This window comes from Scleropages formosus, chromosome 7 (assembly GCF_900964775.1).
Source record: "Scleropages formosus chromosome 7, fSclFor1.1, whole genome shotgun sequence".
NCBI classification, from domain to species: domain Eukaryota; kingdom Metazoa; phylum Chordata; class Actinopteri; order Osteoglossiformes; family Osteoglossidae; genus Scleropages; species Scleropages formosus.
Genome location: NC_041812.1, coordinates 5,602,244 through 5,618,743, shown reverse-complemented (window position 1 = coordinate 5,618,743; position 16,500 = coordinate 5,602,244). Strand labels below are relative to the sequence as shown.

Below are 16,500 nucleotides of genomic sequence, written 5' to 3'. Positions count from 1 at the left end.
TCACGGGACCGAAGGCAGCGGGCCGCTTCTAACAATGGAGGAAGGCCGACGGGACGAGCGCTCCGCTCTGCGGCCGAGGATCCTCCACATGCCAGAAAAATGCTCTGAGGATGACGGCAGCTGAGACAGTGCGACGGCTACATTAATTAATTCTCTTCCGGCGATACCCCCCACCCCCCGCACCCGGCACCTGGATATCAACACGATTAAGTGGCACTAATGCGCACACGTCTCCGTGCATTATGTGTCGGCGCTCAGCCGAGAGCCGCTCGCGCCCAGGTGAGCACGTAGGCAGAGCGGAAATTGGGTGGCGCGCATTAGCATTCGCTGGGGGAAGCTGCTGATTATGGGGCTGTTGCGGAAAAAAAAGCACCTGTTCATCTGCAGGTTAAACAGCGCGTCCGCTTGTCTGAAAAGATCAGGGAGCAGAGTGAGAACAGAGTAAATTAATGTTAGGGCAGAATCCCGGTGAAAAAGAAATGCCGCCGATTCATCGCACCCGTGTAGGCCCATGAAGCCGCGAAGGAATCCTTTCTTCTTCGTCAACGTGTGTGTGTGTGAGAAAGCGAGAGAGAGAGTCATCGCAATGTATGAGAGTCATCGTAACCTTTCCCTTCCGCAGCGGCTCCGTTCATGAATACATTCCAACCTCGAGCGCTGCGGAGGCTCTGACAGATTCCACTCCTCGCTGCGCGGCGCGGATGACTGGTGTGTGCGCACAGACACGCTCATCCACTGACTCGGCGCTTCTGCGACTCAGGTGTTGCATCCATTGTCCCCCCCACCCCCCCACCCCGTGCGCTGCTTTGTGTTGCCATGACAGCAGAAACTGTTTGCTTTGAATCGGTGAGGGATGGATGCAGATAAACAGAGACACAGATGGGGAGGAAGGGGACAAAGAGGAGGTGGAGAGGTGGGGAGGGGGGCAGAAGAGCTTCCTCCCAATCAATGGGGAGGGCATGATTTTCGGGAGGAGCACACCGTCACTGGCTGACAAACATCAAACCGAGCTCAAACTGTTTCCTGGGAAATTTCCGGAGCGTCTAACACTTTCGTGCACACTCCGACGGCTGTTTACACGATGCCTGCTCCACGCGCACCTCCGTACCCTCAGCCAAGTGCTGTGACTCGGCCCCGCGCGGAGCCGACCGAACACTGCTCCCAGCAGTCTGCAAAAAGCAGCGCTTCTTGGTGGTTTTCTCAAAAAAGAAATAAAGAAATAAAAACTTGCGGAAGTGTCAGAAATTTTTAATTGAAAAGAAAAAAAATCTCATTATGACCTCACCTGTGGACCTGAATCCGCAGTAACATCCGAATGGACCGCACGCGGACAAGATGCTTCCCGGTGGCAAGAAGCACTACACGAATGTTGTTGGAACACAGGGCACTGAGCGTTTCAACTTCCATATTTGCTCTGGGTTTGCCCGTCATCTTTCCGTATTCCAACCGCCCGCACTCTGATACGAGATCTCCGACACCAACGTCAAAAACGCAAAAGTGCCTTAACCGTAAAGCACAGATTGAATCCAGCTTATCGGGGGTCGAACGAACAGAGAGCCGTCCAGGATACAAAGCCCACGGTCCTTCAACCTCCCGACAAAAACATTTGCGCTTCCACAGCGTCGGGCTCCCCAGACCCCCGGACACATTATGCCCCCCCCCCACACACACATTTTGTTTTCCAACATTCTGCTGTCTGCAGGCGCCGTGATTATCCGCAATATGTTGTTTGGCCTGGAACAATAGACATGGAGGTATGGGGTCTGCAGTGCCATCCTTCCTTAATTCCCACCCCGGCCCCCCGACGGGCCCCGCGTCCCGCCTGCCCAAACCAGCAGGAAGTGCCAGCAGAGGCGGGCGTATTAAAACCCGGCGCTGCGAGGCCTGTGAATTAAACATGAGACGCAGAGCCAGACAACAAAGTGAGGTCATTAATATCCGCAGCCTTTTCTGTCTTTTCTTCTCGTGGAGACGACCCTGGCGACGCTTTCCCAGACATTCACCGAGCCGCGCGTCTGCCTCTCCGACCCGTCCGGAGCTGAGCGTCCCGTGTTAAATCTTCCGGAAACAATCGACGGCCGTAAACATGATTCCCGGAATCCGTCGGGGGGCATCGCTTACGCTTGCGGCTTTTATCAAAGATCTCATTTACACGAATACATGTATGTTTCTTTCTGTCATCAAAACCTCTTCTTTCTCTCAACACATGCCTCCCAGCGGAGATAATTAAGTTTCACCGTGTCTGGGAACAGTAAACTCCTACCGTGGTTTTCGTGGGGCAGTTTTGTTGTTGGGCTGGGGTTCAGCGCCGCTGCCCCCATCCGCGTGCCGAGGGCAGCTGAGCAGGGAATGCGCTCTCGCCAGTCGCCGGATGTCGTGTCCGCTGGGGACGGTTTCGCGCGTGTCGGAATGGCGGGCAGCCGGAGACGATCTCGACGAAGCTCACGGCCGACACCGGTGGGATCCCGGGGTGGGATCCTGAACCACGGCGCGTGAGGCTCACGGTGAAGATGCGAGACCTTCACCCAATACCGTTTCCCTACGAGCCCCGACCTCGGAGGGTCCGCACGTCTACACGCATTCACACGTGCGGTGTCTCCTCGCTAAAATGATTTCAGTGCACGGGACAACCAGCAATTTCTCAGCCCGGTCTGCTTCCAAAGTCTTTAGTGGACAATTGACCCATTGGCGGACCGAGGCGGCGAGCCACAGCTCTTCACGAAGATGGACAGGAGACATCTGAAGAGCGGCCTGAGGCTTATAGCAAGCGGGATGGTTACAGACGTCACGTTCCAGTTGCAGGATCCAGGTTCAAACCCCCCACTCCCGCTGCAGTACCCTTGAACAAGGTACATACCCTGAAGAGCATAAAAAATGACCCTGCTAAATGCTTCAGCTTCCAAGTTCCATTGGCAAAGCGTGAGTTAATAAATCTTACTACTAGTTACTAGTACACAGGGCATTCACCGTTTCCCTTCCCATTCGTGTGACTTATGAAACTATTGATCTCCCCCCATGTCTTCCACTCCTTCACTCTCTCTATTTCCATTCCACACAGCAGGGATTTCGTCGCTCCGGCACAAGCTGTGCTTTGGTTTTCCTATTAAGGCTTTGACCCACACATGTTCCTCTTGTTGGGCCCCGTGGGAATGACAGACATCACCTCAATCGGGGGGCCTATCGGCACTCACCCCACTACCTGGGGGGAGGCAGGAAAAGCGTACCCTTTCAACCCCCGTGCGCTTCCGACTATACCCACAATTTCCGAACCGGAGAGTGAGCCGCAGCGCATCGTGCTCCTAGGGAGCGGTCTTGTGGGTTTGTTTGTTGCCCCTGTCCACAGCAGTCAGCACGGTCATACTGCCCTTACTTGCATCAAACCCCCTCTATCGATAAGGACAAGCCAAGCGGGGTTCTCCGCTAACCAGACATTATGATCCAAGTGCACCGCGACGCACCACACCTTTCAGTCCAAATTCATCGCTAATAAGCCTCTAAAGAGCAACAAGCCGGCTGCTCGCAGGGTCCTCCCTGCAGTTTTAAGAGCTGTTTCTCCTCCTGGCCTGCATAACAAAGCGCCGCATCATTATGGTGAGCAGCTTGCAAGCGGGCAGCGTAATAGGGGCCACGGCACACAAGCGTGCGGCACAGTGACGGCAAACACGCCTAACTCTGCCAAGAGAAGAAAGCAGGATAGCACGACCACGGAGGATGTATAAACGTTTTGGCAGATATATAACGCTGGCATACGGTTGGCAACCAGGGTGCCCGTGATGTGAGGATGCAGCGAGAGCAGGTGCCGTAAAGGATGACTCGAGAGCACTCCTACTGGTGATGAGATGAAACGCACGCGAGCGCTCCACGATGCGGCACCACGCAGAATCAACAGGCAGCTTCAAGTCTCAGTCTTTGCTCGGGGGAAACACAATTTACTCTTTTTGTTTGACTTATCAGCGTGTAGCAGTCGTGAGATCTGACCCCAAAAAAGAAGAGAGATAGATGGAGGAGGAAGAAGAGGAAGAAAAAGACACCTGGTAGTATAGTGGTTGGGGCTATTGCCTTCGCAGGTGAAGTTCACAGGTTTGATCCCCACCTCTGACTGTAGTACCCTTAAGTAAGGTACTTACCCTGTACTGCTCCAGTAAAATTACCCAGCTGTATAAATGGGTAAATAATTGTAACCTTAACACTATAAGTCACTTTGGAGAAAAGCATCAGCTAAATGAAAGAAGGTCAAGCTGCGGTTGGATTCACATTCACCCATCTTTTCTCCCAAAGCAACAAACAATGTTAAGCTACTTGTGGTTATTTTCCCATCGAAATACCTGGGTAATTCTTCTGGAGCAACTTAAGGTATGTACTTTGCTCAAGGGTACGATAGCAGCAAGTGAGATTCAAACCTGCAACCCTTGGGTCCTAAGGCTGCAGCTCTAACCATTACATTACCAGCTGCCCCACTGTATTGTTAATCCACATGCACGTTATGGGTGTGACGCTCCCGTTCAACGGCGAGGGCAGCGATGTTTGACGGTACGATGTGGCACGGATAACAGGCGAGGGGGCAGGGGAGGCGGGTGTTGGAACAGAAGGATATTTAATCACAGGAAATTGGCGGAGGAACTGGAGAGCGGGGAAAGGGGCACAAGGAGGAGTGAGTTTATTTGCATCCATTACTGGGCTCTATGCAAGGGACTGTAGAAGAAGGGGGTGGGGAGCGCAGGGGGAATACGTGGAGCGTAAGATACAGTGCGGGTTGGGCAGGCTGATGAAAGGTGAGGTTTGAGATGGAGGTGAGGGCTGGGGAGAGTCAGCAGGAGGGGAAAAAGCAAAGGAGTACGGAGACTGAAGGACGGCAACACCGGTGCGGATGTGGGAGGAGGGGAACGAGGGACCACACATGGACCAGCCAGCGGTCGAACCAACGTCATTAACCTCTTCTGAACCCATAGATCTCCGTCACATCCCGAGCCACGGCGAGACTTCCTCTCCGAAGGGAAACGCAAGGTCCGTATAAATAGTCCGCAAGCTTTTCCGGTAACAGCGCAACTCACCTGATGCGGAGCTCTTGGAAATCAGCCCCATAGTGCAGCGCTTCAACGCGATGCTGGACCATTCACATTTATTCATTTAGCTGATGTTTTTCTTCTAAGTGACGTACAATGTCGTGCTACTTAATTTATTTACCCGTTTGTACAGCTGGGTAATTTCATTGGAGCAGTTTAGGGTAAGTACCTTGCTCAAGGGTACTACAGCCGGAGGTGGGATTCAAACCTCCGGCTGCTTCGCTAACGGTGATGGAGCAAGAAAACTGGAGAGGCTCTCTGCCAGTGCTGAGTCAGCCTGCTGGTGTGACCAAGGTGTCCAAGTGCTGCTCAGCACCGGGCTGAGCCAACAAAGCAGAGAGCACAGTACCTAAGGAAACGGACCTGTTGTCCTGCCGGAACTGGACTGAATACACACATACTGTCTGAAACCGCTCGTCCCAAGCGGGATCGCGGCAAACCGAAGCCTAACCCGGCAACGCAGGGCGCAAGGCTGGAGGGGGAGGGGACACACCCAGGACGGGGACGCCGGTCCATCACAAGGCACCCCAAGTGGGATTCGAACCTCAGATCCACCGGAGAGCAGAACCCAGCCAAACCCACTGTGTCACAACACCCCCCCTGGACTGAACTGAACTGAACAGCTCCAGTAAAATATAAAGCTATAGAAACGGGCAACAATCTGCAGTCCTGGATGAGTGTAGCAACCAAGCGGTGAGATTTCGTCGCCGCTCTCTGGCAGAACTAAGTTAATTCTAAGCCGCGTTCTTACGATATTCGGGCCAGACACGCACACCCCAAGGAGGGCAAGATGAAGGATGTTGACTGTGGTCCACATGGCAGATTTCTGACTCGGTAGAAACATTTGCTTTTCAGACAGGCCCGACGGACGCCGGAGAAGAAGAGCCGACGCTACTGTCGTACCCGTGACACCCGATCAGTGATTCTTGGAGAGGCTGGAAATGTGACTCAAACAAGGCTGCCTGTGGCCGGCTGTGCCTCCAAAGGGCTGGACATCACGCACAGCGCACGGCCGCACCGGCGCAGACTCATCTCCTCATCTCACGCTGTCCGGACAGCTCCCAGATGAAGGGAACCGGCTTCGGGGAGGCAAGTAATTACTGCAAAATTACCACAGAATCACGGCCACAATTTATTTCCCAAGCAGAGTTAAGCTTTTTTTCAGATTAACACATTTCACTAATGCCATAATTAAAGTTGCTCAGAATATGCCATAAGCCTTCAACGCTCGGCCCTGCTGAGACCATTTTTCAAAGACGTGCGATCGTATAAGGTTTACCGTTTCCGCTGAACTGATACTGCCCCGCTCCACGTGCGTCCTCTCGTCGCACCCATCCCGCATTAATATTGCAGAGATATTTCAGAAATCTCTCACCCAGTTAATTTCTGTCTAGACCCGTAGAATGATTTCCATTATGGAATCGCAGAATGCAGCGTCAAATGTGCAGTGTGTTGTGAGACAAGGCTCACGCCACTACAGCTGGCGCTGATCACACAGGAGGAGCCGGCATGGATCAATTATGCACGCGGATAATCGATCGAATGTGGAACTCCTCTAACTGGACACATTGCGCTGTGCCATGAGTCAGGTGAAATGCTGGGTCTTTATAACCTGTCCTTCTCAGTGTTTGTAATGCATCCAGCTCCAAAACACACACACACACACACACAGTCTGAAACCACTCATCCCAAGCAGCGTCATGGCAAACCGGAGCCTAACCCAGCAACACAGGGCGCAAGGCTGGAGGGGGGAAGGGACACACCCCGGATGGGACACCAGTCCATCACAAGGCACCCCAGGCACGACTCGAACCGCAGACCCACCAGAATGCAGGCCCCAGCCAAACCCGCCGTAGTTCAGAAACAGACCAATTAAAATACAAGAGTGCTCTTTATTACAGCAAAAAAAAACTAATTTTCTCATTCACAGGTATCAAAGCTGAGTCCAGGATTGGGAAATTCCTCCCCCTTCCCCCATCCCCCATCCCCCCCATGGCACTGGCTCTCGCTCACGCTGCTGGCAGCTGTGTATACGCCTCCGAGCGCTAATTCTGCAGCGCCGGCCCCTCGTCTTACAATATCCATAGCATCAGTCAGAATTTTAATGGGATTTCAACCCTCCCGGCCCAGCCCCTCATCATTTCACTCCGCAAACATTAATGACTCGGGCTCCGGCATTGCGATGCTAAGGCATATCTTTGAATCGCTAATTCATATTTGCAAGCTAGTTAACAATCAGCTTGATTCGGGGAAGAGGCTCCAGCACAATGAGTCTATAAGCTGCTCCAAGCAATCCATTTACATCTGATTAATCAGATCAATTAACTTGGCTCCTTAGTTAGATTTTTCCTTGGAGTATGTGAAACTCAGTAGGGCTCTGTCTTCTGGGAAGCCTTGGTGCTCCTCAAATGGTGAGACATCTCGTTTTGGGTCACATTGCTCACATCATGTCCAGCTTAGTTTCACATGGCAGGATGAAATCAAATTTGAATGCAAAGGAAGACTGGAGGGTTCAAATCCCAAGTGAGGTGCTTCTAATGGTCCAAGCCACGAACGTTAATTCTATACCATGAACAGCTTATTGTTTGTTAGTCTGTGCGATACTTTCTCCCTCTTACTTATTCCCTCCTTCATCATTTATTCCATCCCTCATTATTTTCTCTTATTTTCCAGTGTCAATGCATCTTTCTACTCATGTGTATGCATGTATGTATGTTTATATGTGTGTATATCTATGTTATTTTGTCTACTCTACACTATGAGTTGCTGGGAACCGAAGCCAAATTCCCTGCATGTGTGTGCATGCTTGTCCAAATAAATCACATTCCGATTCTAGGTGTTGTCGCTGTTGACCATCCCACAGACCGAAGACTTTGCTGAATGCTTTGCTGAAACTGTGTGGAGTTTGCATGTTCTCCCCGTGTCTGCGTGGGTTTCATCTGGGTGCTCTGGTTTCCTCCCACAGTCCAAAGACATGCTGTTCAAGTTCCCCCATAGTGTGTGAGTGACAGAGAGAGAGAGTGAGTGAGTGAGAGTGTGTGTGTGTGTGTGTGTTCCACTGATGTATGGATGAGTGACCCAGTGTAAGCAGTGTATCCAGCAGTGTAAGTCACCACGGTGAATAAGGTGTGTGGCCTGGTAACACTACATACAGTTCTTTGGAATTCACTTTGGAGAAAAGCATCTGCTAAATAAATACATGTAATGTGATGAATGCCCATCACTGCCCTGGTGAACCCATCTGCCAGTCACGAAATACCCCAGCAGCCCAAAAGAACTACCCTAGCTGCGCAGTACTGCTGTTTTTCTGTGGTCTGCAAGGGGGCAGCCGAACACACATCTTTGACGCCACCCCCAGATCCCTCACCCAACCCCGACTGGGGTGCCCTGAGGAAGACGGTGCACATCCTGCCCAGGAACGTGTCGGAGCAACACTTGTGCGCTCAGAGATAAGCGGTCGGCACATCCGTAACACATGGGATAACAGCTTCCTGTTTTCAGGGTGTTAGACGCGGGTCTGAAGGTCCAAAAGGAGGGCTGCGGTTCCAACCAATAGTGGATCGGCTTTCCAGGGAAACGAAAATCCCCTCCACCCCCCCAAGGCGAGGCGGAGCCACAGAAAATGTCCCTTGTGACAACGATGGCAGGTTGGCTCCAGGAATGTTTCCACAGGAAGGAGAGTACAAATACATGGATGTTCTTACAGAAAGATAATTATTAAAAAACGTCCCAGTTGTTACACAGTGGAAAGCAGAATTATCTTGTTTATATATCTTTTACAGGTGAAAGCCCTTTTCTTTTGTTACAATGAATGTGATAAAGTACCTTGTTCCCTTACCTCACTTTTACCCCCCCCACGTTCAAAACCAATTTCCTCACTCAGGCACCACTGTGTAACGGAAAAATCAATAAACGGACCGACTAACATATAAACAAGCAGACAAACAGGCATAAAAAGAGCGAGGAGAGTTTCGCCCCGCTGTCAGAAGCGATTGTAGGATACAAGCAATATAAAAGACATAAACCACAGCGTTGACACAAAAAAAGATTTTTTTTTTTTTACATATTTTTACATATTTTCATATGTTTAAAGTGAACACTGGGGATGTAAAGTTATCTAAAGCCCTTATAAAAACTGTCATTCACCAAGAGAGCCCAGGGCTTCTGCTATCAAAGTGTTGTATTAAGCGGATGATACAAACTTAAAAAAAATATTACACAAACAAACACACATTTTCTGAACCGCTTGTCCCATACGGGGTCGCAGGGAACCGGAGCCTAACCCGGCAACTCAGGGCATAAGGCTAGAGGGGGAGGGGACACACCCAGGACGGGACGCCAGTCCATCGCAAGACACCCCAAGTGGGACTCGAGCCCCAGACCTACTAGAGAGCAGGACCCGGTCAAACCCACTGCGCCACAACGCCCCCCTAAAAAATATTAACTTTTCATATTTCATTCCAAAGCTAAAAAAAAATCCTATTTTGTTTTTCTTATATACAAATGCTCCCTCTGTTAAGACACTGTACTTATCTTAATAACAACGAAAAAACCATGTATACTCTCTTCATACAAGCAGGACCGCATCACCCATAATGTGTACTCCCTCGAAAACATTATTACCGCACTGCAGCGGTGTGTTAATATCAGTGCTACGTTCATGTCATTATCAACGTCAACATCATTAACGCTGAGGATATGGTACACTTTGGCAGCGGAGCGAACTCCCTCGTCCACAGCTAAGACTTCATTACCAAGAGTTCTGACTCACAAAAGTTCTCAAGATGGACTGCCGTGCCCCAAAAACTGCTCAAGATCCATTGGTGCACATAGCAGCACTGGGCCGGGTGCAATTACCCTGACAAATACACACTGGTCCCATTAGCAATTAGTCAGTCATTAGTAATCGTTTAAGGGATGGACCGCATTAATGAACCCTTGATGAACGAGGGAGGGCTTTTGTCGGACTTGGTTTCATGCTGCACGTTCAGCATTTTGGATCGAAGGGCTTGGCACCACCCGGCTCAGATGAAATCGTTACGTAATAGAAACCCCCAGGTGTTTGATAGAACATGAAATAATGAAAACATGAAGACATTCACACACACACACACACACACACACACACACACACACACACACACACACACACACACACACACACACACACACACACACACACACACACTGGCTGAAACCGTTTGTCCCAGTGGGGTCGTGGCAACCCGGAGCCTAACATGGCAACACAGGGTGTAGGGCTGGAGGGCGAGGGGACACAACCAGGATGGGACACCAGTCCGTATCAAGGCACCCCAAGCAGAACTTGAACCCTAGACCCACCAGAGTGCAGGACCCGGCCAAGCCTGCTGCACCACCACACCACTGCACCCCCCCCAAAGACATTTATATATATTTGTTTACTGTGCAGCGTGTATTATTAAGTATCAGCCAGGGTTTGAAGCCACTTTTAATAGCGTAGCACCTTTTAATGGAGATGATGGCGACGGGCCGTGAGTTGGAAATCTGCACTGACTCACGGTTCAGCCCCATTAACGATGACTCATGGATTTGTCTGCAGGGGGGCTATGGTGAGAAATGTGCAAAGGAGGGCGATTCTAAGTGCATGGAAGGCCACAAAAGGCATTTGTGGGAGATGTGAAATATGGCAGGAAGTCCAAAGATAGACGTGGACTTCAATCTGGGTCCATCTGACTGTTCACACAACAAAACATTCAGAACTTCATCTTTTGAATTTCATTTTTTTTTTGTTGTTTTTTTTTTTTTTTATTATTTTGTTGCTTAGTCAACACTTTCAGGCACATTTCTAGTAATTTATCAAGAAGAGAGGCTGGAGAAGATCAGTTCAATTCCCTTGGTAAAGAGTACTACCCAGAGGACTTAAACACACAACCCACTGTCTGAAACCGCTTGTCCCAAGGAGGGTCACGGCAAGCCAGAGCCTAACCCAGCAACACAGGGCACAAGGCTGGAGCGGGAGCGGCACACCCGGGACAGGACACCAGTCCATCACAAGGCACCCCAATCAGGACTTGAGCCTCAGGCCCACCAGCCAGTGGGACCCAGTCAAGCCCACTGCACCACCACACCACCCTTAAACACACAACCCTCAGGATACAAATATAAAACAAGAATTCTTTTTTTTTCCTTAATTTTGTATTTTGCACAGTCATTTCCTTTAGTCCTCTCACCTTTCCACTTTCTAGTCATCAAGCCAAGTTGTAAGTAAATAGCACTTGTTAGCGCCAAGCAAGATCTACACCTGCCTTAAATCCCTCATCGTGTTGACAGGGGAATGGTAATGAACCGATCAAATATGGGTTTTATAACATTCATTCATCACCACACGTGACGGGGAAGAAAAAGCAGGAATCATTGCTGAAGTTGCTGAGTCATAAGAGCTGTTAAGTATGAATCTTTATTGGTGACTCATGCTGTAGTGGACATCTTTATATGTCTATAAATCCTTTCTGACTGGTCTGCCAAGATGGAGAGTAAAAGAACGTCAAAGAGGAAAGCAAACACAGTTCACTGCTTGTGCCCACATCTATTCCACCTTGTTCCTCTTGCGTTAGGATTTAGGGCCCGAGACAAAACTCTCGCGAAACTGCACGCGTCTATATTTACGAGCATGTGTGTGTAGTGTTGGTACGCTGCATGCCCTGAGTGTGTGTGTGTAGGTCTATGTGTGTGGGCTTTCATTGTCAGATGCGTAAAGCCTACTCTTTACAGACTTAACTCTGCCCTTAAAGACAGTAATGATTCACGTGACCGCGATACAAGGCATTGCTAACGTCCCCAAGTGCAAGGAGCGAAAACCAGAGGACGACTGGATCAGAACAACTTTCATCTCATTCCCATCGGTGGATGCACCTCCCGCTCCCAGGACTTACTCAGCAGCTGGCAGCACAGGACCCGCGGGCTTCTCTTCATGGTATCATGTGATCCAGATCCTCCCCCACTGTGCTCATGGCTATCTGGAGATTGGGGAACAGATGCAGGGTCCAGTCAGAACTTGGCAACACATTGACAGTGCGTAAACCCACATTGGCTCAGGCGCACAGAAGACGAGAGATCTTGATCGAAACCATTCCAAATGCATCAAAAACCCCCCACTTCACTCTTACCCGGCTCACCCAACAGGTAACAGTCTCAGCCTTGGACGTGGACACAATTGCGTGGACCACATTAAAAGAGAAATTCATCTGGCATGGCAGAGCGATCGACAGAAACAAAAAACAAAGAAAAAACATCTCTTGGGGTGGGGGTGCATTATTAACATGAGGTTGGGGGTGGGGCAGTCCTTAGAGACGATTAATGCGCATCATACTAATGACTTTAATAGGGTATTTTGCAGGAACCCCTGTGCTCATGGCCAAGCTATTTGAATAAGGAAACCCCCAATCCTCCACTGTATACACATTAATAACCCAGAGCCAATTAGTGCAGACAGATGAGATAAACGGGAAAATGAAAGGCTGCAGCAGCTGAATGCTAACAAGCGCAAAGCTCCAATGTTCACAAAACATATTGGGATGAAGAGAGCCTGGGTGATGTGAAATCTCTGCGGATTTGGTCCCGGCCAGCAGTGGGGAAACGAACCAGGAGTCAATGGATCAGCTGGCAGTTCAATCAGGCCTGAGCGCCTCTGCTCATACTGCCTCTTCACGCCCCGGTTCCAAATTAACAAGCTTCTCCACGGAGCAGCAGAGAAGGTGAAATACCTCCACTATTGAACATGCTGCGGTACCATCTGCAGGCCAAGAGCTCAGTATAATGGTTCATGATCACCAAGGGTCTGGTGTCCACTCCATGGACCCCGAGACACAATGTGACCCCTGCCATTTCTGGCAACAGCTTATTATATTCAAATATCCTCTTTAGGAAAATAAGCAAAAAGAGCCCAAGAGAACACTCAGTTTCTCACCATTGTGCCAGCTGTCACTTCTCTGCTTCAGAACAATTCCCCCTTTCCTGGACCAGATTTAGCTCATTCCTGTCAAGGCTGACAGGCCCCGTTGCCAAAATACTTGAGAACAAACCATCAGACAGCAGAATTAAATGGCACGTCTAGGGAACGGGCCGGTCCATTTGGACACTCTCGAGGTCAGCCATGACTCACTTGTGAAATAAATCTGTCGCTGCTCCCCCAGAAGGTGCCAGTCAGCCTTTTCACAAACACGTGGGTGTGTGTTTACTCTTTGGTCCCGTTCGGACAGTACTACAACCACACCATGGTGTGACTGCATGCAGAGTTTTGGAGGATCTGCTGCGATCGGTATCCACCGAGATGCCAAGTACCATTCCCATACCTCCGACATTGGGAAGAAGAAGCTGAAAGTGCTAGAGGTTGTTGAATTTAGTTCTGGTGTACCTTGGCCAGGGCTGAAATTTATTTTGGTTCCCAAGAGGAGTCAACCTTTCCAGTAAGAGGGATCACCCATGAAATGGCATTCGAGTGACCCAACTATTATCAGGCACTGATGTTTATACGTGTGTTTGATAAAAGGATGTGTTGACTCCATTTATTTAGACAGCTCATACCCATCGATATGTGATGTTGTGAGAAAAAGGGACCAGTGTGTTTCACGGTCTTGAGAACAGATGATAAGCAGCATGGGTCTTGCCTGCCGGCGAATGGTGTATGGCCTGTAGGAAAACATCTCTCTGAGGACAGTCTCTAGTGTTCTAAGTATCCAGCTGCAGGCCAAGGATGTTCTTCTCCAGCTGTTTTCTATGACTAATTCATTGACCAGAACTCAACAAACAGTGCTGCCAAGCACAGCAGACAATGCGTACGTTCTTAATGAGCTTTTTATGGGGGAGCTCCAAAATGTTTTTAGAGGTTGCTTTCAATCACAATAGTCTCTGCTGGTCACAAGGGCAAATATGATATCTCTAGTCACATAATAATATGTCCTCGAACAGCAACACTGTCACAAATGTTGTGAAGAAATACTAAGGATCAGGGGTGTAGCCAGAACCTTTATTCAGGGGCGGCCAAGTAAGACCCAGTGATTTCATTGGGGCGGCCAAAAAAGAGAGAAAAAAAAAAAATCACAACTGACTGTGACATGCTGTGCGAAAAGCAAATTCTACAGACAGAAATTCTATAAATTTTACAGACTTTATTACAAATGTACACAAGAAATTAGTGACAGTACTTAGAAATGTCTCTAAAAACATTATAATATCATTTGATACAATCCTTATTCTACATTATTTGTATATTTAGATGACAATGATGCAAGTTGGGTATTGGAAATGATTTTTTTATGTTTGCAGATACAACTTATGTAACCTACATACATGGTGGGCAACGACTGACTGCATGAGTGTTTCTGCTCATCTCTGATTCTGGTCTGATGTGTTGTGTCTGTAGAGCTTCTCCACAAGCCTTACGGTTTAGACAAACAAACCTATCACGAAGCACTTTTATTATTATTAAATTGAATAGCTACTTAGAAAAAACAGTGACAAACTCATAATAATGTAAGCGTACGATGTGGTAACGTTTATGTGGTAACATTATTTTTAAAAATTAGCTAGCTAGCAGCTGCAGTAACTTTAGCTAACATTAGCCTATTAGCTAAGTTGTGCGATATTATGGTAAGCTAACATTTGTTTGTCATGATGAAACATCGCAGTACCTCAACTGTAACAAAATTTCAAGAAATGGTAGTGAAATGTAGGTAAAAAACACTGATTTTACTCTCCCGATCACCGTATCTTTTTGCGCTGGACTTGGCTGGAGTAACACTCCCGAAATTTAATTTTCCCGCTTCTACTCCTCCCTCCTACACACAGAGGTTTGTTCCGTGCGGGCGGTTCACAGCTCTTCAGCCTAATAGCGCCGCACGGAACACTGTGTGCGTCGTACAAGTTTGAGCGGCGAAAAAAGTCACCTGTCAGTGTGGTCAGAGTGCTTTGCACAACACGGGTGGCCAAGGGGGTGGCCGAGCTTCAGTCAGGGGTGGCGCTGGCCACCCATGGCCACCACGCAGCTACGCCCCTGCTAAGGATGCATCCGAATGTCTTTGCAAAGCTCTATATTCCTGCAGATCCGCCTGTCAGGATAACCCAATTTAGACCTTCCATAAGCCCTCGTTGGCTCCGGCTCCTCCGTCGCAGCTCTAAGAACATCTGCCCAGCTGCTGAATTGAGAACATGGCAGACGTCATCCTCGCCTGCACATACGCCATGCTTTGGCACGCTCCCTGTCCGAGCTCTTGGGATGGCCGACGTGAACCGCCGCTGCCCCACATCGCATAGCGGCGTTGCAGGATGGTAGGCCAGCAGGGGGGCTGTGAAGGCTTCACTTGGCCTATATGTGTAAATTATGTTCCCAGCATGCTGCTAACCCCTCCTCAAGGAGAGAGGCTAAACAAATCATGAACCCTCCATTTCCTGCACAAATAACTGCCTTTGGGTAGGAATTCTGGGACCGTTTGGACATATAGTGCAGACACAGAGACACCCACGTATACACAAATTCTCCAGCCGGACTAGAACCTGACCCTTTCCAAAGGTTGAAAATCAGAATATTAAGACTTCTCTATATTACTTCTCCTTTCCTCAGGCAAAGACTCTTCTTCTGCATCGAGATAAAAGGCATTCAGTCGAAATATAGAGCTTAGTTTGACAATAGTCCTCTGGCAGTTACTCACATGGAAAAGTTTGTGTGAAGCAGGCCGAGCTGCATTTTACGCTAGATTATACACCAGTGCACATGAGCCTGATGAACCTAGTCAGTAAAACTAATGCTTGTTTTTTGGTTCACTAAGCAGTGCAACACAATGAAATTCCTTGTGCAAAAGTATGTCAGAATGGTGATGAATAAAAAATCCATCCACCTATAACCACCAACCTTTTATTATAGGGTCATAGTGGTCTAGAGCTTATCCCAGAAGCACACAATATGGACAGGGTATTGGGCAGGGTACATGCATGAAGGGATTGCAATAATGGCACATGCCAATTCAGTCACTCACACTAATTTAGAGTCACCAATTCACCTGAAACATATGTCTTTAGAAGCGGGAGGAAACTGGAGCGGAAACCCATGTAAACCCAAGAACAAGCAAAACCAAGAGCCCAGGAGCTGTCAGGCACCAGTACTTCTCCTTCTGCCACATAAATAAAACATAATATCAAAATAAACATTAGAAATTCTCAACTCCAGAAATGAAAAAAAACTGCTTGCAGCCTATTCACTGAATCACCGCAAATACTCAGGAGATGCTTGTTCTCATAGTGGTTCATGGTCAGGATCTCACACACACACACACACACACACACTATCTGAAACTGCTGGCCCCATGAGGGGGGCACAGGGAGCCGGAGCCTAATCCGGCAACACAGGGCGTAAGGCTGGAGGGGTGGAGGACATACGCAGGACAGGACGCCAATCCATCACAAG

At 49.0% G+C, this 16,500-nt stretch overlaps 1 protein-coding gene across 3 annotated transcripts in view; it reads right to left on the bottom strand.

The window, feature by feature from the left end:
• The window catches only part of LOC108937784 (transmembrane protein 108-like), a 46,565-nt gene that overhangs the window by 5,888 nt on the left and 24,177 nt on the right, over positions 1-16,500 (bottom strand). For all 3 annotated transcript variants that reach the window (XM_018757939.2, XM_018757940.2, XM_018757938.2), the window contains one exon: positions 11,975-12,058. In XM_018757939.2, the coding sequence (XP_018613455.2) occupies positions 11,975-12,014 (40 nt within the window). In that variant the 5' untranslated portion in view covers positions 12,015-12,058. The remainder of the gene's footprint in view (positions 1-11,974; positions 12,059-16,500) is intronic.